This window comes from Equus caballus, chromosome 1 (assembly GCF_041296265.1).
Source record: "Equus caballus isolate H_3958 breed thoroughbred chromosome 1, TB-T2T, whole genome shotgun sequence".
Classification (NCBI taxonomy): domain Eukaryota; kingdom Metazoa; phylum Chordata; class Mammalia; order Perissodactyla; family Equidae; genus Equus; species Equus caballus.
The window spans coordinates 67,627,400-67,650,062 of NC_091684.1; the positions used below are offsets into that span (position 1 = coordinate 67,627,400).

General features: G+C 41.3%; 1 protein-coding gene across 2 annotated transcripts; it reads left to right on the plus strand.

The window, feature by feature from the left end:
* Positions 1–37: 37 nt before the first annotated feature.
* On the plus strand, positions 38–21,819 carry LOC102150428 (cytoplasmic polyadenylated homeobox-like protein 2). 2 transcript variants are annotated; one of them, XM_014733209.3, is made up of 3 exons: positions 38–624; positions 16,745–16,941; positions 19,517–21,819. In XM_014733209.3, the coding sequence occupies exons 1-3, from the start codon at positions 591–593 to the stop codon at positions 20,405–20,407; spliced, it is 1,122 nt and encodes a 373-aa protein (XP_014588695.2). In that variant the 5' UTR covers positions 38–590; the 3' UTR covers positions 20,408–21,819. The 2 variants fall into 2 exon arrangements, with proteins under 2 accessions (XP_014588695.2, XP_005602642.2); XM_005602585.4 differs by having other exon boundaries at positions 53–254.
* The last annotated feature ends 844 nt before the right edge of the window (positions 21,820–22,663 follow it).

The following is a 22,663-nucleotide window of genomic DNA, read 5'->3' on the forward strand; positions in this document are numbered from 1 at the left end:
CAGGACCCGGGGCGGGGCCTCGGCGACCGCCCTTCCTTCTCCACTTCCCTCCGGGAAGGTGAAGGTCTAAGGATTCGGAACTTTGGGGAGCGAATCTTGCAGAGCTCTGGTCTGGTGCCCTGGTCATCTTGCAGGGGAGACCCCTCTCTCAGTGTCACTTTCCTGGGTTTAAGAAAAAGATGTTGGAATAGATGGTGCTTTCCGCCTCTAATAACCATGAGTCTAATTTTTGAACTTCAGCTCTGCCATGCTCGGTGAGAAATCATGCCATGCTTCTTCATTAGTGAAGTATCGAACCCTAGGACACAGCAGTTATGAACAGGGGCTGTGGGATAGACACCCGGGTTAAGTCCTGGCTCTGCCATTAACTTTTTGTCTGTGCCTTGATTTCTCTACCCCGGGGCTTTGGGTCGATTAAATGAGTTATGCGTGTATTACACTCACAAAAGTGTTTGGCCCCTAGTGCTTTATAAGTTTTGGTTATTATTAATATTACTGAGCCTTCGACGTGTGTGCCGAGCCTGTGCTAAGCACTATGTCATCAGTGCGCAGTGGGAGACATATCAGACAGAAGTGTGTTCTCAGACTTCATGAGAGGAAGACCATTTCACCGGGACCTTAAAAGTGAGTGAAAACAATAGCTCATATTTATCGAGTGCTTACTACGTTCAAGACATTGTTTAAAGTACTGTTAAACAACTCTATGCAGTAGACTATTGTCCTTCATTTGAAAGAAGAGGAGACAGCACAGAGAGGTGCCTAAAGTCCTGCAAGTGGGTAGGGATATTGGAAGCCAGTGGTAGCCGAATGCTCTGGTCCTCTTAAGGACCATGGTATATGAGGTGTGGCACATTTCCAGAACTTCTTCAGTTGACATGGAAACAGCTAAGGTTCTGTTTCCTTAGTTTTTACATGAGTATATTCGGTTATGTCTTAATGAATTCCAGAATATGTGACAAAATCCTTTTCCCAGGTAAACCACAGTGCCTGTCACTATCAGGGTTACCAGTGCTAAACAGCTTGTCTTAGTCATGATCTTTCTTCATCATATCACCCTTGTCGACGAAAATAATCCATATCCAATCTATAAATGAAAATTTGGGTGAGTTTATTCTGAGCTTAAATCTGAGGATTATAACCCGGGAGAGTCTTTCCACAAAGGAACAGAGCACTCCAAAGAAGTGGGGGTATAAGGGTGGTTATATACCCTCAAAGAGGATGTTTCACATAGGATTGAAATGTCCCTTTTACAATAGTCGTGAGACTGCTCTGTCGGCACAGCGATTGATGGAAATAGCAAGTAGGTCTGCTGTCTCAATGAACACAGCAGGGTGGCAGTCTGTTCTCTCCAGCTGGGTGGTCACAGGTGAGCTGGGAGGTGAGTGCAGCAATCAGTTCCTCGCCTAAGGAAAGATGCTTATCCCTAAGGAAATGCCAATGTTGGGGGGGGGAAGTCACACCTTTATCTCAAGGGCCTTTGTTCTGGCCATAGGAAATGTCTAAGCAGATATGCAATGCGTTCTCAATAGCCAGTCAGGCCCTTTTGGAGGAAAAAAAAAGAAGTCAGGGTGAATTAGGTTTATACCAAATGGCTTCCTCATATACTCCAATATATCCTATTGCTTGTCATTTTTATTTGTCACCCTCTTGGTTCTCCCTCTCTGAATACCTGTTTTCTCAGCTTTCCTTTTACCTGTCCCCTAGATACAGGTTTTCCCTATTGTCTTCTCTCTGTGTTTATAGTATCTTTGAGATTCAATTTCACCTCTATCTGGATATTTTTAAAACAATCTCTCCAGCCTTAGCCTCTCTCACTTTCCTGCTGGTAACTTTCACTAAGTATCGCACCACACCTCAAAGACAAGTCCACTGTTGTTATCCACCAAGTCAGTCCTCACCAAGGCTCCCCTATTTATTTTAATAGCATCTTCCTTCTTCCAGGTACCCAGATTCCCCCCTTGGGCTGCTCTCATATCTAGTCTGCTGTCAAGTGTTCTATTGATTAACATGATATCTCATCCTCTGAATTAAACTGTGGTTTAATTTCTGTTGCCTCCCTGGGTCATTCCTTCCTACGTTCTACTACTTCAACAACCCACATGCAATCCATTTATCGAATTTGTCCTACAAATGACAGGGTAACTCTCCTCAAGTACACTGCTGATTAAGCCTTTAACAAAACTTTTCAAGAACTTCTCTAATTTTAGACTATTTTTCAGTATTTCTCTTTTATGGTTAGGCTGTCATGCACATATAAGGAGTTCAGAAGGTACCAGAAGATCTTTACTCAGATATGAGTAGTTTATGTCAATCCACAAGGAACTCACAGTCAACTGGAAATTCGGAGGGGGTTCCTCTCTTCTACCTAAGTTACCCTCTCCACACGTGACAGAGGTGGCTAAATTCTTTTGTTTTCTTTTTAAAGATTGGCACCTGAGCTAACATCTGTTGCCAGTCTTCTTTTTTTTCCTCCCCAAAGTCCTCCCAGTACATAGTTGTATATTCTTGTTGTGGGTGCTTCTGGTGCTGCTGTGTGGGATGCTGCCTCAGCATGGCTTGGTGAGCGGTGCTAGGTCCATGCCCAGGATCTGAACTGTTGAAACCCTGGGCCATCGAAGTGGAGCACATGAACTTAACCACTCAGCCATGGGGCTGGCCCCCCAACTAAATTCTGTATCCTATATTGCCATCCCCTCTGGGTTGGCAAAGAAATCTCTTACCCTTTTACACTTTATCTCTTTCTTTCCCCTCTGGATGGATTAATGACCTAAACATTGAAAACAATGAAGAAAATATGGGAGAAGAGTTTTACAACCTTTGAGAGAGGGGAAAGAAACTCTTTAGCAAGATATGAAAATGAAAAGCCATAGAGGGCAAGATAAAAAATTTAACTGCATCTAAATGAAAAACTTTGTTCTTATGAAAGGCACCATAAGTAACATTGAAGGACCTGGAAGAAGAAATTCTTCAATATATATAATAGGCAAATGAGTGAAGGATATGAATTGGACATCTGTTAAAGAGAAGACTTGAATGGCCAAGAAACATGAAAAGACGTTCAACCTTAATGATAATTTGGGATGTGCAAAATAAAGCAAAAAAAGATAGTTTTTTCCTATAAGCTTGGTCTACCAGGTATAGAGACACACTATAAAGAGCTATAATAATTAAAAACATTTGATATTTGATATGTAAATCAAATAAATCAGTGGAAAATGATACTCCAGAGATCTGACATATACACAAGCATTTATGATAAAGGTAGCATTTCAAATTAAGGAAGAAAGAATGAACTATTCATTAAATTATTTTATGATGATTCGTTATCTATTTGGGAAAAAATATTTTAAACTCTACCCTCCCCCAACACAAGTATACCAATAATGCCGTATCATGACGTCCAGAGATAATAGTACCCCTAGGGGATTTCTGATGAGATTGCTGTAGTGTAGGATGGGCATGTGCTAATATAGCAACCCAGTTTTCCAGGATCATGGGGGAGTGAGGAAGGGAGAGCAATCTAAACAAATTTATGGGAATTTGGATACAGCATTGTGTCCAGAAAATTAAGAGCAATTTGTTGTTGCAAGAAGGAACAATGTGGGAACATTGTGAAGTTGAGTGAAGGGAGTTGAGGCTCGCAAGGTGGGTAGGGTCCTGATCATGAATGTCATTAGGTATCAAACTAAGTAGTTTTGATTTGATCCCTTAGCCAAGGTAAGTCAGTAAAAACTTTTTTTTTTTTTGCTCAAGGAAGATTAGCCCTGAGTTAACATCTGTGCCAGTCTTCCTCTATTTTGTATGTGGGTTGCCGCCACAGCATGCCTGACAAGTGGTGTAGGTCTGCACTGGGGATCCTGCGAACCTGGCATGCAGAAGTGTAGCATAGTGAACTTAATCACTACGCCATGGGGCTGGCCCCCCAATTTTATTTTTTTTAATCAGTGAGGGGAAAATGTCTGGTGTACGTTGGATGGAGTTAAATTGGAATCAGGGAAACTAGGAAAGATGAAAGGTTGACAAAGTATAATGTGAATGGAGAAAAGGTTGTGTCATTCACTCAAATATTCAGTCAGTCCTTCTGAGGACTCATTTAGTGTCAGGTGCAGTGCTAGGTCCTGGAGATACAGCTGTGAATAAGACAAATACAGTCCAGGCTTCAGGTTGGGTACAGTGTAGTTCTGATGACAGGCAAATCAATAGGGATTTACTAGAGGCAGCATAACTTAATATTTTAATACAACTGACCATTTGACCTTAAGGTATGAGATCCTACATTCATGGGTTGCAAACAGAAATGTCCTCAGGGCATTAAATTAACAAATGAATGAAAGGGATAGGGATGATCCAATTTGGTGTGGTGAAACTCTGGGGAAACCAAGGTGGGTTTGTCCTGCCTAAAAATCTTCAAATTCAAACAATGATGATGGTTGATGATGACGATGATGATAATCAGATTTTGTGCAGGATTTTGGCCTATAGGACACTGATTTATTATGTGTATTTGGGAAATGGTTAGTTTAGAAGTGGCATAAAGCAAATCTTCAATAAATGTTAGCTGTTGTTCTTACTATTGTTTATACTTCCATGAACTGAGTGCTGTGATATGGGAGGAGGAGGCAAGCAAATGGATAAAATTCAGTTTGAGAAAATACAATTCATTGAATGGGCAATTTACATAAAATCATCTCAACAAAACCCAAAGTGCTCAAAGCGAATTTGAATTGTCAGTTTGCCAAATTCACCAGATTTATGGAGTGTAGCTTTAATACTTCAATAGGTATGTTATATAGCTTTGTCAGGCATGTTTACTTTTGGTCATGGAGTAACTTTTCTGTTTATATTGATATTTTGTGAATCTTTTAACATGTCATTTCCTGTTTTGTTGAACTTTGGAATTTTTAAGGATTTCTGAGCCAAGTTTTCAGATAGCGTATTGTACTAGTTAGGATTACATATGGCTTTAGACTTTTATTTTCCTCCCACAAATCCAGGTGTTGACTTCTAGGGCTAGTTTTGATACTGGCCCTGATATCAGTTTCCCTACATTAAACCAAGCATATATGGGGTTAAAAGCAAAGCACTTATTCCCTGCTTACTCCCTGGCTTCCTGGCACCAGAATCCGCCATCACTGATTGAGGCAGACAACCAAGGACAGCCACCTGCATTCCTTGTCATCTCTTTCTCCTCCCTGCAAACAGCTTCCTGAGGCTGAATGCAGGCTGGTGAGAAAGCTCCAACCAGCAAGGCCACTGACTCCCCCCACCCACAAACAGACACATTCCTTGCAACCTTTAAAAACCCCTTGCCTCTGATCTTTTGGGGCGATGAGATAAAACAAGATGAATTTGAGGGCTCAGTCTCAACTCCCAGCTTGACGTTACCCAAAATAGAATCCTTTCCTTGCCATAAGCCTGGCATTCCAGTTTTTATTTGTCCCCTCTTGTGTGGTGGGTAAAGAACCTATGTTTGTAGCCAGTAACAGTTTGGGGGTCCCCATAGAGCCTGTAGGGGGTTAGGGAGAATTCCCCCATACCCATTTCCCTCTGGTTCTTATGGCTGGTCAAAAAATTTAAAAGGCAGGGGGCCGGCCCCCTGTCCAAGTGGTTAAGTTTGCGTGCTCTGTTGGGGTGGCCCAGGGTTTTCTGGTTCAGATCCTAGATGTGGACGTGGCACTGCTCATAAAGCCATGCTGAGGTGGCGTCCCACATGCCACAACTAGAAGGACCCACAACTAGAAGTATACAACTATGTACCAGGGGGCTTTGGGGAGAAAAAGGAAAAATAAAATCTTTTAAAAAAACATTAAAAAGGCAGGTTAGCAGGAGGAAGTAAAACAAAGTTTAATAACATGTACATGGGAGAAACCCAGGAAAACTGAACAACTTGCCAGAATGGCCAAAGGTGTCACCTTAAATATCATCTTCAGCTAAAGGCAAAGGAGGATGTTGGGGGTATCAGTTTGGGACTTCAAAGGGGAGGAAGACAATTCACATGGAAATGGAAAGCAAATGTTTGTTAGACATCTGTTTGCTGGGCCCCCTATAGAGAATGTGGCCCAAGAGACAGAATTTTGATAAGATGAGCTTATTGGTGCCTTTCTTATCACACCTATTTTCCATTATACTATAGTTATCTCATGGTATTAGCTGCTTCCTGGATCAGGCCTTCTATGTTAAATCCTTTTAGGCAGTTTGGGGGAAGGTGAAATGTTCTTCCTGAGTCTTCTGAATCTTTATTGTCTTCAGCTCAAAATAATCTGCATAACAGAGTGGCATATGCTGGGGCAGCCTGCTTTGAACCCCATCAGGACATTTGGCCTGTTCTCAGTTTACTTGCACTAGGCTTGTGGACTTGTGGTTAACCCTCCCAGGCATCCTTAAGCCTGTGTGAATAATTTTACTCTTCCTCTTGGAATACTGTGGCACATTGCATAGACAGAGATCAACTTCTCCTCATGAATAACCAACATTTCAGCATAGGGTAAGGGATGGAAGGAAGTGAAACTACTGTTGCCTGAAATAAAGAGTCTAGGTGATATTAGAGAAGGAGTTTATTCAATAATCAGCATGAGGAGTTCAGACCCCAGGAAAACAGTTCAAGAGAGTGCTCTGATGGAACTGCTCTGAGGGGTATGAGATTAAGTGCAGGCTTATGTCTCTTTCACAAACAGTGTACATGCAGGGAAGAGGAAAAAAACCCCTTACAACTAGAGTTCACATATCTTAACAAAAGGGATAGAGCACATCGCGGCTTTTCTCTAGATTATATAATAAAGGTAACATAAACAAGAATGTCTTGATTATATATCAAACAAGTTCAGAGATACTGACATTATCTATGTGGGGAGGGAGGCAAGGACCAGGGTCATTAATTATTCCCTCAATCTCTAAGATGCAGCTGGGAGATGTGAGAGTGAGGTACCCCTTTCTCTTTTCCTGTTGTGGATCTGTCCAGCTGGCATCTTCAGTCATGAGGTGTGGGGTTGCAAGGTCATTTTAACACAGGCTGAAGATGGCCTGCACAGCTGTTTCACAGTGCAGCACAGACGTTATTGTACTGACTTAAAGCCCATGCAATTTGCTTGCTAGATTTACCTATTATACTATGGAGAGAGGTCCCAAAAATCTGTCCACAATGCTGAATAATTTCCCTTTGAGCATGTACATTGAAAAACAGAAAGAAAAGTATCACTTAAAGGTGAAGCCAAAGGCTTTGTTTAAATAAAAACAATGAAAAAATGACCCAAACTTTGGTATAACAAACACATTATTGCTAATCGCTAAATAGAACAATTGTGGCACACGGGAGGGGCTCAGAAATATTTATTTAATAAGTGAATGAATGAAATATTCTGTTTCCAACATCTGTGTAGAAGGCAAATGTTATATTTTTGCAGTAGGCAAACTGAGGACTAACCACATTTTTGTGCATTTATGGTTTAAATTTTAACATCACAAAAACAATGGGGAAAATGAATTAAAAATTCACTGGATGCAAAAAGTAGAGGAAACATCCCCAAATTCTGCAGGCAGGGAAAAACCCAGAGGAAAACACTTAAGGAAAACAAAATTACAGAGCACCAAATTCTTAAATCACTTGTTATTGCTGCCTTTTTCTTTTTAACCAGATGATTATTTTAATCAAATTGCCATGTTGATCAACTTGCTTTTGGTTAAAGTATTTTCTTCTAATGTCACCTGGGACTTTTCTTTGCAGCACCTGAAGCAGATTGTCGACGAAAATAATCCATAACCAATCTATAAATGAAAATTTGGGTGAGTTTATTCTGAGCTTAAATCTGAGGATTATAACCCGGGAGAGTCTTTCCACAAAGGAACAGAACACTCCAAAGAGTTGGGGGGGGTATACAGGGTCATTATATACCCTCAAAGAGGATGTTTCACATATGATTGGAATGTCCCTTTTACAATAGTCGCGAGACTGCTCTGTCGGCACAGCGATTGATGGAAATAGCAGGTAGGTCTTCTGTCTCAGTGAACACAGCAGGGTGGCAGTCTGTTGTCTCCAGCTGGGTGGTCACAGGTGAGCTGGGAGGTGAGTGCAGCAATCAGTTCCTAGCCTAAGGAAGAATGCTAATGTGGGGGGAAGTTGCATCTTTATCTCAAGGGCCTTTGTTCTGGCCATAGGAAATGTCTAAGCAGATATGCAATGCGTTCTCAATAGCCAGTCAGGCCATTTTGGAGGAAAAAAAAGAAGTCAGGGTGAATTAGGTTTATACCAAATGGCTTCCTCATATACTCCAATATATCCTATTGCTTGCCATTTTTATTTGTCAAAATGTACAGGCCAGGAGGGCGGAGAGTATCTCAGTACCTGGAAGTGGCCTAGCCTGTTGGAGCTAAGAGTTTGCAGGAAGTCACAGAGTCTCAAAGGCAAGGCTGAAAGGGAAGTAGTGGCCAGGTCATGAAACTCCTTATTAGGCATTCTAGTAAGTTCTGGCTTTTCCTTGCAGGTGACAATTGGGAGTTAAGTACTTCTAAAAGTTCACCCTAATGTTGCTTCTCTGAGAGCAGAGACTGCATTTGTGCTTTTGCACAGCTGTGTCACAGGGCTCAATACACAGGACCTGGTCTACGTTGGGCTCTCACGTTATGAGGTATTTTTAAAAAGCATAAAGGACTCAAGTGGATATTCCTTGAAGCCAAGCTTAATATTGTTGATGCAAATAATCCATAACCAATCTATAAATCAAAATTGGGGTGAGTTTATTATGAGCCAGAATTTGAGGGCCATATAGCCCAGGAGAGTCCTTCCACAAAGGAATGGCGCACTCTGATGCGGGGTCGGTGAGCTGAGGAGTCGAAAGAAAGATTTCTTAGACTCTCAAGATCTGGCAGTAGTGCTCTTTTATTTAGAGAATAGTGTGGAATAGCATGGGGACAGGACCCATGGGCAGTCAGAGCTTCTGCTGCCGCCGCTTCTGCTGCCCCGCTGGCATGGGGACAGAGCCCATGGGCAGGCCGAGTGGCTGCTGCTGCCCCCGCTGGCATGGGGACAGGATCCATGGGCAGGCAGAGCTGGTGTGTGGGGACAGGACCCACGGGCAGTCAGAGCTCCTGCTGCTGCCCCGAGTTGAGGGTTAGGGCTAAATTTAAGGCATAGGTATGTGAGTCATCTCTTTATGAAGACAAAGGAAAGAACATGAAAAAAAGTTAAAATGGTATCAGTGCAGGTGGGGTCTGGTCATTGGGTGATCCCATGACTTTTAGACAAGAATCAAATCGGATTAAGTAAAGGTCAGAAGCCACCACCCTACATCAGTTACATGAGATTGCCAGACAGTAACCAACTTAAGTTCTTGCCTTCCCCATTAAGAGTTTCTAGGGATGAGGTCATCTCTCTTCTTCTTCCTGGTACAGAGAGGGAGGCACCTTTTACAGATAGAGATTTACCTTACAAATGTAAATGTGTCCCAACAAGGGCAAGTTCCATTCCCCAGAGCCTCCTTCCTTGTCCCAGTTTATAGAAAGCAATCAGCCCCAAACAATCCCGATGCCAAAGAGACATATCCTGGGGTGGCCAATTTCAGGTCCCTACAAGGTCATCTCCCCTTCCTTCACAAACGCAAATGTCTCTCAAAAGGGCAAGCAAAATTTCAGTCCTCGGATCCTGCTTCTCATCTGTAGTTTTAAAAGTAACCAGCCTAAAATCCTCATCATAAACCATTTTAAAATTAAGCAGCCTAAAAACCCTCATCACACTCCACAGAAGTAGGTGTGCACAGAGTTGGTTGTGTACCACCAGAAAATATGTGTCATATTGATGCGGGGTCAGTGAGCTGAGGAGTCGAAAGAAAGATTTCTTAGACTCTCAAGATCTGGCAGTAGTGCTCTTTTATTTAGAGAATAGTGTGGAATAGCATGGGGACAGGGCCCATGGGCAGTCAGAGCTTCTGCTGCCGCCGCTTCTGCTGTCCCCGCTGGCATGGGGACAGGACCCATGGGCAGGCAGAGCTGGTGTGTGGGGACAGGACCCACGGGCGGTCAGAGCTCCTGCTGCTGCCGCTTCTGCTGCCCCCGCTGGCATGGGGACAGGACCCATGGGCAGGCAGAGCAGCTGCTCCCCCCGCTGGCATGGGGACAGGACCCATGGGCAGGCAGAGCTGGTGCGTGGGGACAGGACCCACGGGCGGTCAGAGCTCCTGCTGCTGCCCCGAGTTGAGGGTTAGGGCTAATTTTATAAGGCATGGGTACGTGACTTATTTTTACTGGAGAAAAGAAAAGATGATGTAAAAAGTCATTAAATGATTTCAGTGCAGATGGGGTCTGGTTATTGTGCGGTCATATAACTTTAGATACGAATCTGGCCATATAGATCGGCATGTAGGTGAGGATGCCCTGGGCTTCTCTCCCTGGGGCGGTCCTAATTCATACCATAAAAAAAGTCCACTGGGTCGTATAGTTTGGCATGTAGGCCAGGTCACCTTGGGCTTCTCTAGCTGGGGCAGCCTTAATCCACATCAATATGATTGAAATGCCCCTTTTACAATAGTGATGAGATTGCCCTGTCATGACTGGTGGACACAGAAAGTAGCAGGTATGTTGTCTTGAGCTGGGTGGTGACAAGTGGGTGCAGCAATCAATTCCTAGTCTAGGGAGAGATGCTTATCCTTAAGGAAATGCCAATGCACCAGGAGGTGCATCTTTATCTCAAGGGCATTTTTTCTTGTCTTTGGGACATAGCCGATGCTTAAAGCAGATATACAATGTATGCTCAATGGCCACCTCAGGCCCTTTTGGGAAAAAACAAGGTTAGGCCAAATTAGTTTTGCACCAAATGGCTTCCTCATATACTCCAATATCCTATTGCTTGCCATTTATTTATCAATATAAAGAATCTGAAGTAAGAGAGTTTTCAAGAAAAAAAGGATTGGCCAACGATGTTTGATGCCTTAGGGAGGAAGTTTAACTATACTATTAGGCAATTTAGAGGCTGATTTGTTGACCTTTGTCAGTGACATCTGAATGATGGAATGGGACCAGAGGCAGGACTGACTGGAGTTAGGGAAAGAACCTGAAGCAAGGAAGTGAACGTGTCTGGCAGAATGTATTTTGGAAGCAGCTTGATGGAGGAGGCACAGGGAAGGTCACCACCTAGTGTGAATTCAAGGTACTGAGAGAAAAAATACAGCCAAGAATAGCTGATTTGAACTTTGAATTACTGGGAAGAAAAAAAAAAGCAGAGAAATCAGTTTAGGTCCAACCTTATCTTGGTTTGCTCTGCTCTCTTAGCCTCCAAACTCCTCCAACACTTCCAGTTCCCAAAATATTCCCCTCAACTACCTCAGAGTACCTGGTACTGCCCAAATGCACTGGCTTGGCTATCAGTGCCTCTGACCCCAAGCAGACAGCAGAGGACCCATCTACAGTCATAACTCATTAACATGACCTCCCATGATTTCATCTGCCCACCAAGTCTCTTCCTTGTGCTTTATCTTCATTTGTTGGTAAGGTGTGATCTATGTTGAAATCCAGTCAGAAACACGGGCTTTCCCTCTGCCTGCGCCTCTGCCATTAACATGCCTAATTAAACCTTAGTTCCACCTGCTTTATGTTCCTCTAGGCATTTTCCTCTTCTTAGAGTTTGACCTCAGGCAATTTAGCTCATCTCTCTGGGCTTCAGTGTCCTCATATGTATCACAGGTATGAGTAATATATATCCACGTAGGGCTATTACAAGACTTAAGTAATATAATGTGTGAGAGATCAATTCTTTGGGTTTGTCACATAAATTTGTAGCAATTTTTTTAAATAGAAAGGGGCACATGTGGATCCCTCTGAATTCAGATGAATTAATATGAAAGAACTGTCAAGCATGTGTTATGTTTTTCAGACCTGGAGTATACAAAAACCTTCTCCCACACATTTGGGAAGGTAAAAAGTCCTAGAGTTGTGAAGAAAACTCCAATGGCCTGCAGTTTCCTCATCTGTAAAATGGAGGGTTTGGTTATCTCAAGGACTGTTTCAAGGATAAGATGAATTAGCAAATGATCTAATGTCTGTAATCCTTATTCAATATTAGTCTCTGGTCTCTTCTGCTCCCAATCTCAGTATTCCTTAGTCGAATGATATATCAAGCAATGTGGATCCTCTGTGAGCCTGACAAGCCTTCCATACTCACACATCCTGCAGTCTATAACATAATAGGATGATAGTGACAAGCATGAGGTCAGAGATCAGACTGTCTGGGTCAGAGGCTTCCTCTATGGTCTAAATCTCTCTGTCCCTGGTGTCCTCTAAGACTAATTGGGGGTAAAATAGTACCTACTTTGTCAGGGTATTACAAAGATAAATAAGAAAATTGGATTCAGTTGGTGCTCAATGAATGGAAGCCAGGTTTTGAAGAGGTGGATTAGGTAAGGTGATCCAGGGGTGTATCTGGGGTGGAGCCCCACCTAGGGTGGAGCCATGTCTAGGGCTGTGTCTAAGGTGTGTCTAGGGTGGGCACCTCAGGGCTATATTATTGCTGCTCCAGAGCTCATCACTTTGTCACTCCAAAAGACCCTGGACTAGAGATTCAACATGTCTTCCAACAGTGAGTTTCTTTGGTGGGAGGCAGCCTACCTGATGTACTAGTGCTTTCCGAGGGATTGAGCTTTCATTTTTTAAAAGTGCAGGTTTATAGGCTGAGGACAGCTCATGTCACTGATGTAATTGTCTGTGGTTGCCGAACAGTGGAATTGGGTGCTAGGACTTTCTGAGAGGCTCAGGTATTTGAAAATGAAGTTTTGATTACATTAAAAGGGATATCTTGTCAATTGTATCTCAATAAAACTGGAATAAAAAAGAGAAATGAGAACAAACCTAAATAAATATCCAACATATGGAACTCATTATAAAAAATATTTCTTATATTTTAGAGATATATATTGAAGTAGTTTTGGGTGAAACAGTATGTCTGGGATTCACTTCAGAGTAATGGGAAGGGGTGTCAAGGAGGTGAGTGGATGAAATAAGACTGGCTATGTAGTGCCATTTATTTGAGTCAGTGATAGGATCATCAGGTTCATTACTCTCTTCTCTCTTACTTTTCATGCATGTTTAAAAGTTAACAGGGTAAAAAGTTAAAAAAAAACCTTCCCAAACCTAAAGAGCTATCCTGGAAGAATTGCTGAAGTGGTCCTGGGATTTTTTTCCCCCCTGGTTCCCAAATGATTTGATATTCTGTGCAATTCAAAATAACTTGGAACTTTCCAAGCTTGGGGTATGAAAGAGACTTGACACTCTTGTTCTTTGAGAAGGTAGATATCACAAAATATCAGTGTTCTGGCTTTGATTTTTTTTCTAGAAGAACCTTAACTGAGGAGAGAAGGCTCTGTGGTCTGCTCCAACTGTGTCTTATATCTTTTGGTGTTGTGCTCAATGAATAATATGTGACTCATTTGTCAGAGGCTCCTGAACTATGTATGGTGGACCCAGGAGTCCACTGCTCCCATCACCATCTCTGTCTCGAGGCAAAAATCTGCAACAGAGAGACTCCAAAGCAATGATGGCTCAATCACAGTGCCTGTAGGATGTGAAGTCCTCCAAGCAAGTGCTTTGGGAATGGCTTTCAGTCTTTCACCACTGAGTATTATATTTGCTGTGGGTCTTTCAAAAATGGCTTTTATTATGTTGAGGTACTTTCTTTCTGTTCCTAGTTTGTTGAGTGTTTTTATCCTGAATGGATGTTGAAAATTGTCCAGTGCTTTTTCTGCATCAATTAAGATGATAATATGGTTTTTGTGCTTTTTGTTAATATGGTATGTTACATTGAAATTTTTGTATGTTAAACCATCCTTGCATTGCAGGTATAAATCCCACTTGGTCATGATGTATAAACACTTTAATGTGCTGTTGAATTTGGTTTGCTAGTATTTTGTTAAGGATTTTTGTATCAATATTTATCAGAGATATTGTTCTGTAGTTTTCTTATGATATTTTTGTCTACCTTTGTTATCAGGATAATGGAGGGTAAAACTCATAAAATGAGTTTGGAAGTATTCTCTTCTCTTCAATGTTTTGGAAGTATTTGAGAAGGATTGGCATTAATTTTTCTCAAAATGTTTGGTAGAATTCTCCAGTGAAGCCATCTTGTCCTACGCTTTTCTTTACTGGGAGGTTTTTGATTACTGAGTCAGTCTTCTTGTTATTAGTCTGTTCAGATTTTCTTTTTCTGCATGATTTAGTCTTGGTAGATTGTTTTCAGAAATTTTTCCATTTCTTCTAGGTTATCAAATATGTTGGTATACAGTTGTTATGAAACACAAATGCAGGTTCATTTACCTGTTGCATTGTAGGCACAATAAGCGAAATGTCAGGCTTGTGGCAAGGAAAGAGGTTTACTATTGAAAGGCAGTCAGACAAGGACATGGGAGTTAGAACTCAGATTCACCTTCTTAAAGGGAAAAAGGGAGGGGTTTTTATCTGGGGTTTTAGGTAGGAAAGGGAGAGCATGTGCTGGAGTGTTAAGTAGGGGTAGCGGGAGCATAATGCATTGCTGGTTGGTACCTTCTCATCAGCCTGCATTTGGCCTTGAAGACTGAATTTCTTTTCCCTTGACTGGACTTTTCTGTTTAGTTTTCATCTTCAGCCTACATTTGGCCTTATGAAGCTGAATCTTGACATCTGGGTCTTGAGTTCCTGGGAAAGACAGCTCCTTCCTTTACTAAGGAGGGACATCAAAATCTGGTTAGTTTTAAACAATAGTTGATTATGCAAAGCTGGAGTTAGCAAAGCTTATCTCAAAGTTTTCTGCTCTAGGGGAGATTTTTTAACTTTTTCATTCTTGGTTTCACAATTGTTCGTAGTATTCTCTTGTACTCATTTTTATTTCCATGGTATTAGGTGTGATGCTCCCATTTCTGATTTTTATTTGAATCTTTCTTACTTAATGTAGACAAGGATCTATCTATTTTGTTGATCCTTTAGAAAAACCAACTGCTAGTTTTGTTGATCTTTTCAGTTTTTTTCTATTCTCTACTTTTTAAAAAAATTTTATTTTTCCTTTTTCTCCCCAAAGCCCCCCAGTACATAGTTGTGTATTTTTAGTTGTGGGTCCTTCTAGTTGTGGCATGTGGGATGCCACCTCAGCATGGCCTGACAAGTGGTGCCATGTCCACCCCCGGGATCTGAACTGGCAAAACCCTGGGCTGCCAAAGCAGAGCACTCAAACTTAACCACTTGGGACATGGGGCCGGCCCCTTTATTCTCCATTTTTAAAAATCTTTAATCTTTATTATATCCTTCTGTCTTCTATTTGGATTTAGTTTGTTCTTTTTCTAATCCCTTGAGGTCTAAGGTTAGGTTGTTGATTTGATATATTTTTTAACGCACTCACTTACAGCTAAAAAATTCTCTCTTAGCACTGCTTTCACTGCATCCCATAAGTTTTGGTGTTATGTTTTTTATTTTCACTTGTCATAAGGTATTTTCTAATTTCCATGGTGACTTGTTTGACCCATTGATTGTTCTAGGGTATGTTGATTGATTTCTACAGATGGGTAGATTTTCAGCTTCCTTTTGGCTATTAATTTCTAATTTCATTCCACTGTAATTGGAAATATACTTTGTGTGATTTCAATATTGAATTTTTTAAGACTGCTTTTGTGGCCTAATGTATGGTCTCTTCTAGAAAATGTTTCATGTGCACTTGAGAAGAATGTATATTCTGCATTTAGGTGGGGTGTTCTGTATATGTCTGGTATGTCTAATTAGTCTATACTTTTGTTCAAGTCCTCTATTTCCTTATTGATCTTCTGTTTGGTTGTTTTATCCATCATAGAAAGTGGGGCATTGATGTTCCTACTATTATTATGTTGTTCACTATTTCTACCTTCAATTTTGTTAATGTTGGCTTCATATATTTGAGAGGTCTGAGGTTTGGTCTGTCATACTTAAAATTATTGTATCTCTTTGGTAAATTGATCCTTTTGTCATTATATAATGTCTTAGTCTCATAACAGTTGTGACTTGAAGTATATTTTGCCTGATATTAGTATAGCCACCTGTGCTTTCTTTTGGTTACTATTTGCATGGGATGTCTTCTTCCATCTTTTCACTCTTTGGCCTATATGTGTCCTTAGGTCCAAAATGAGTCTCTCATAGACAGTGTATAGTTAAACCTTGTTTTTTTGTTTTGTTCTTGTTTTTACCATTCATGTAACCTCACTACAAAACCTTCCTACTGTTTTCAAGTGTCCTTTGATTGCTGTGTTGAAGGATATGTGCATTTTCAATTTGATTGTATATAATAAAATTACTTCCAAGGTGGTTCTAAGAATTTATACTTATACCAACCCTGCTTCTGATTTCCTATTTTCTTTAATCTTTATCATTCTTCCCCTACTCTAGTCCCATACATTTAAGTTGGTTATCAGATGGGTGTGAGCTGGTTTATTTGTATTTCTTCAATTACTAATGAGGCTGAGCATTTTTTCATCAGCCTTTTCTTTTATAATGTGTGACTTCTTATTAAACTAAAGAAATCCTTCCCTACCCTTGTTGCTAGTGCTGTTGAGTTGATTCCCTACCTTAGAGGTCATAAATCTCATTTTCTCCTCATAATTTTAAAGATAGGCCTTTAACCTATTAGTAATATTATTATTGTAAATAGGTGTGAGGTGGGGTTCCACTTTTTAAAAATCTTTTATGAATGGTTAGTCAGTGAACAGTCTTTTCTTTTTCTAGATACTATCAGTATTCCTCGATGCATTTCCCTTTCCATTTATATATTTTTCAGGATCTCCAGTCGAAGAAGATGGTCATAAGGAAGTTAAAGGAACAAAATGGAGAGGAGGAAAGGGAAAACAACGACATAAATTTACTACGGATGAATCGTACATTCTTAATCAGACATTTGAAGAGACTCCTTACCCTGATTTTACCACTCGAAAAGAACTGGCCAAACAACTGCGTTGTCAAGTATATATAATTGATGTAAATGAAATATTCAAGTCTTTGCATTCATATATCTTTTACTGACAAATATAAAATGTAAAGAATTCTGAAAAAGTTTCATAGTGTTTCATCACACAGAACAAAGTGTTGACATCTTGTCACTTTTCTTATTTATGTCAATGTGGGCATGAATATGTTATGTATGTGTTTTATGGAAAATAGACTATTGTGGATCAAGTTTGGAAGCAGAGACCAGTTAAGATTCTGCTGTAATTATCTAGGATAAGGACAATGATGGTTTGGATTAGGTTGCTGACTGTAGAAGTATAAAGAACTATTATTATTATTATTACTTTTGAGGAAGATTAGCCTTGAGCTAACATCTGCCACCAATCCTCCTCTTTTTGCTGAGGAAGATTGACCCTGAGCTAACATCGGTGCCCATCTTCCTCTACTTTATATGTGGGACGCCTGCCACAGCATGGCTTGACAAGCAGTGCATAGGTCTGCACCCAGGATCTGAACCAGTGGATCCCAGGCCAACAAAGCAGAATGTGTGGATTTAACTGCTGCACCACTGGGCTGGCACCTAGAGAACTATTATTTTGAAGGTAGAGCCAATAGTTTGCTGAGAGGTCTTTGCATCTTCTCACTGTATATCCAATAAAGAGGGATCCAAAATTTTGGCCTAAGCAAGTGGAAGATTAGAGTTGCCTTTAAGATAGGGAGGCCTGGAATAGAGTGGTTTTATGCTAGAGGCATTAGGAGCTTTACTTTGGACATATTAAGTTCAGTATGCCAATTAAACCTCCAAGTGGAAATAGTAAGTAAATAGTTGGATATCCAAGTCTGAAGTGCAAGAGAAAGGACTTGGCTCAATAGTGTCCCATCACTTGGCACAATACATCACAGCTATAGCAGGTGCTTCATAACCATTTGTTGTGTGAACCAAATTTTGTCCAGGGAATCTCTCATATGATTGTTTTTAGAAATGATTGATAATAGCTCCATGAAATTTTATTAGAGCTGTACTTTTTGTGCCATACACACAATTAGGAAGATTTTCTTATTTCTCTTTGTCCTGTAATTGTCCATAGATCTTTGAATTTATTGGTTGTTTGACAATAGGAGGAAATTATCTTGGTGGAAATAAGAAAGGGAATGCAAGAGTAGCTTTGGAGGATAAAAGTATAGGCAAATACTATGTAAGTAATTATGTCATCATATTATAAGAGTTTCATGAGTTGGAAACATTTCAAGAAAAATACAAGTTAATGATTTCATATAACTAAGTAGAAACTCTGAAAAAGGTAACAGCCAGGAAACAATAGAGACTGGTCAAATACTTAAAACATTTTTATACTGTATTTTCTTTACATTTCTGGATTCATGACCACTGGGTTTCTCAAGTTCAAACTGTTTTTTAGTCTTTTTTTTTTTAATCCTCCAAACATGTCACAGGGACAGTTTTATAACATGAAGTTCACAGATATGGCCATTCAAATTGCCTTGCACTGAATTGAGCTGCATGTGCTTAGAGAGAGTGTCCATGATGTGATCAGGAAGCAAACACAGTTGGGGGAGGATCAGGGCAGGCTGCTAGACTAGGGAAAGTGAGCACTTGTTTTCTGGTTGGGTCTTCGTGAAATCGACATTCAAACTGGCCCTATAATCTCTGACAAACTGACTCTTGTAACTCAGCTTTCTGTAAAATTATCTATGTTGTGGAGTTGTGAGGAAAAAATGAGAAAGTGTGTTTGGAGGTGTCAGGGTCACTGTGCACAGTCAGAATTTTGTTTTAAACAATCATCATGAGGGGATCAGAGATCCGTTTAGCTTTAGTGATACTAATGGCCTAAAGCTATTCTGAACTTGGAGCCAGAGGGCAGTTCCAGGAGTGAGCAGATGGCAAAAGGCCCCCAGGTACTGTTGCTTAGGCTGCATGACTCTAACTGTCTACAGCAACCCTGGCTTATTAGGATGGATTGTCTGCAAAAGCATTTTATCATTTCCAGCTCACCCAGTGTCCTGGGGATTATGGGTTGGCATGTATAATTATCCTCATTTTAGGGAGGATGAACAATGGAGACTAGAAGTGTTAAAATGAAATGCTTAGAGACACGTATAAAATACAGTAAAGTTATGACTTAAACTCTTGCTTATGTATAACGTTTGAAAACAATGAATTTAAGAACATGATTTAGAATACATTGAGCCATGAATTCATTCTTATGCAGCAGCTTGAGTAAATTAACGTTGTGGGAGAAATTCAGTGTATTTAGGGAACAGCTGGGAGTAGGTTCTGTCTAAACACAGGATTGCAAACAGATTAGGGGCAGATTTTGAAAGGCTTAGGTTTGAATGTACAGAAGGGCCAGTGCAGACTTTGAAGGTGGTTGGAGTTTTGGAATTGTGTACTGTATGACTTCCATAATCACACGTGTAGCCCCAGGGAAGATTGCCTTTATTTTTGAGTACAAGGTCAGGAGGAAAGTCAGTGATAATGCTGAGACTAGGCTTAACTACAAAATTCTCTCCTACATTATGGAAATATACTGAGGAATATAACCAGATAAGTCAATTTGATAAAACACTACTCTTTTTTTCTCTTTAGAACTGGTTCCAGAATAAAAGAGCCCGACTGCCACCCAGAGAGAGACACAGAATGTTTGCTATTTGGAAACTACATGAATTCCCTATTCAAGGTCGTTCATGTTTAAGCCTCCAGGATACTCAGGCAGAATCTCCCAACTACACCACTGAGCACAACCTCTCTTCTACTGAGGAGGCTGTACTGGGGAGAGCTGGCTATTCTTCTCTAGAGACACAGGAAATTCCCAGTCAACAGGATGGCCCAGGTGACACTATGGTCCCAGGCATTGTAAAGGAACCAAGCTGTACTTTGGAGTATCAAGGTGATACGAGAAGTAAACTTTGTCCTGCCTATCCATTTTCCAGCTACAAATCAGCACTCTTTTTTCATCCTCCTACATCTTCTGTGCAGTATTTTGAGAGGGATGGGCCTGAGAAAGAAGAAAGCCAGCATGCAAGGCCCTTCATTCTGCACCATATTTCTACTGTGCAGGGAGAGAGGCAACAGCAACAGGAGAAGAAGGCCCATTGTCATCACTCACTATTTCAAGGACAGCAGGCTAATGGTTGCAGATGTCCTTTACAGCAGCCTCAACAGCTTCAGGATTATCAAGAGAATCTGCTCTTCCAGGCTCAGTATCTAATGCACCTGAGTTGTGGGGATTTAGGGCAGCAGGTGCCTTCCCTTCCATCACAAGAGCAGAGGGGGTTTTCTCAAACTAATGGAGAGCCCCTGTGTTCTCAGCTGCAGCATACACCTCTACAAATGGTGGTCAAGTCTCGGCCAATGCCTCTTGGGCAAGGTATGCGTCAAGGAGCTGCCGAGGAATCCCATTCTGAAATGCATCATCTTTGGGATGAGGGGTCTGCAAAGGTCCACTGCTGGGATCGAGATTGTGGCCACAGGAAATAATAACCATATAACATTCAATAGTAATCCACACAGCAGATCAAGGCGAACACCTCTCCAGAGTCTGAACATAAACACTGTCTTGAGGAAAGCTCCATGAGCTGTTGATCCCTTCTGGTTGGGCAGCAGTGTCCACCAGTGTTTTAGCCCCTGATCATACAGCTTATAGTGCCCTCTAGGGCTGGGCTAGAGGATGGAGCACAAAACCAACAAACACAAACATAGCAAGACAACCAGCAAACAGCAGTTGCCAAATCCAAAGCAATTTGTGCTTCAGAAGAAAGAGGCCCTTGCACAGTACCTGTTTCAGATATTGTCTGCCCCTCAGAGGGGAGATAGCCAACAAGAATCCGAAGGACCCCACTGCAGCAGCCTTTGGATGAGAGGCCTATGAGGCTGCTACTGCCATGTTCCTACACCATGGAGCCACCGCAGTAGCCATATGTCCTGCAGCAGCCTCACTGAAGCCCTACTGTGAGAGACATCCAAACATCAGCCAGGTCTCCATACATCTAAAAGGCAGCCCCTTTGTTGAGGCCACCCAAGTTTTCCCCACTTAAGGCAAGAACTTCAGTGGAGCTGCAGGCCCAGCTGTTGCCCTTTGAAGAGCCCCAGGAGGATCCTGTGCTGGGTCAGGTGTGCAGCCCCCACCATCCCCCTTACCTGAGAGCTGCTGCCTGGGAACCCAGAGTGTTGTGACCAAGTCTCCTGTGGATGTGCATAAAGCAGATGTCACAAGATCTGAGAGTACCCAGTTGAGCATCTGAATGCTACATTATTTCATATGTACACAATTACCTCATCTGCCAGTAATGGCACCTGTATTTCTATACAATCCTTATTCTATTTTCCTTTTACTGTGTTGGCTGAAAACTGCAGTAATACATTGAATCAGCAGAGTGAGAGGTGACATCGTTGTCAGTATTTCCCAGTTTCATATTTAGTATGTGGCATTTACTATACTGCATATTATCAATTTCTGCAAAAGGAGTCCACTTATTTCTAATTTGTTCAGTTTCTTTATTTCTTCCCTCTCTATGGATTTTGAAGCACTTAAATGTTTTTTCATTGATTGCAATTATATAATTTTTTTTCTCTTGTAACTTGTTCCTGTGGTGATTTAAATAGATTTTTCTTATATCAAAGAATGTCATGTTTTTGGAATAACCCAACTATGTCATGATGTATCCTTCTTACGTATTTTTGGGTTGTAGTTTCCAATATTTTGATTACAATCATAGCATCTATGTTCACAAAGGAGTGGGCCTCTAATCATTTTCTTTACTGGCACTATCTTTAGGGGTCTGGATCATGTTAAACCAGCCTTGGAATGAATTAGGTTTGCTACCTCTCTCACTATTCTCTAAAATCTTGTGTAAAAACTTATTCCTTCATTAAATGAATTTTCTAGTCAATCCGTCTGAGTCTGATGTTTTCTTTATGGGAAGATTTTTGACTACTAATTCCATATTTTAAATGATCATAGGACAACCATTTCTCCTTGAGTCATTTTTGCCAAGTTGAACTTTTCCAAGAATATGTCCATTTCATCTCTGTTCTCAAATTTATTGCTATAAAGTCATTGGAAATATCCTCTTAACTGATGTGCCTGGAGCATATGTAGTAATGTATATTGCATTTTACAATTTATATTTGTACTTTTTATTCTTTCCTTTTTTCTTTGGCAGAGGTTTGGAAAGACCCGGCCAGGCCAGCCCAGAGAAGCCTCAGGATGCAGACCTGTGCAGTGGATTACATCTTGTCACCTTGCCCATGAAGGCCTCTGTCAGGTCTGGTCCATTCCCATCAGTTGACAGTCTCCTCCAGGGGAACATCTGTTAAAGTGGAGAGGAATCCTCAGGTGCAAAAAGCCTCCCCTTTGCCTCTGGAGCAGGATTTAGCACCTGGAAAGGGGAGTTGGGATTTACTCGTTAGCAGTCTAGGTCAGATCTTAGGCTCTGAAGAGGGTCCAAGTGCTGTTTCTTGCTGGAGAGTTGGGACTCATTCCTTGGCCTGGCCAGTTTGTACTTTGTGCAAGTCAGGAGTCAGGAATTTGTGGCTGGCCCTAAACAAAGGACTTTGTACCCCTGAAGAGTTTCCCAGGGAGTCAGGTGCAGTCCTGTTGCTCCCCAACCAGCTCCAGTGGAGAACCAAGGTTGAAGAAGAAAAGAAGAGTGTCAGGCAACTGGCCAGCTACAGAGGGGAGACTGCTGTGGGGATTCAGATAGTCCCCAGTCACTGAGGGGCCTCTCCTTAAAA

Coding starts and splice junctions, on each gene's coding strand:
- LOC102150428 (XM_014733209.3), top strand. CDS start 591: ATGAGAGGAAGACCATTTCACCGGGACCTTAAAA. Junction 625..16,744: donor ATTTCACCGGGACCTTAAAA/GTGAGTGAAAAC, acceptor TATATTTTTCAG/GATCTCCAGTCGAAGAAGAT. Junction 16,942..19,516: donor GTCAAGTATATATAATTGAT/GTAAATGAAATA, acceptor TTTTCTCTTTAG/AACTGGTTCCAGAATAAAAG.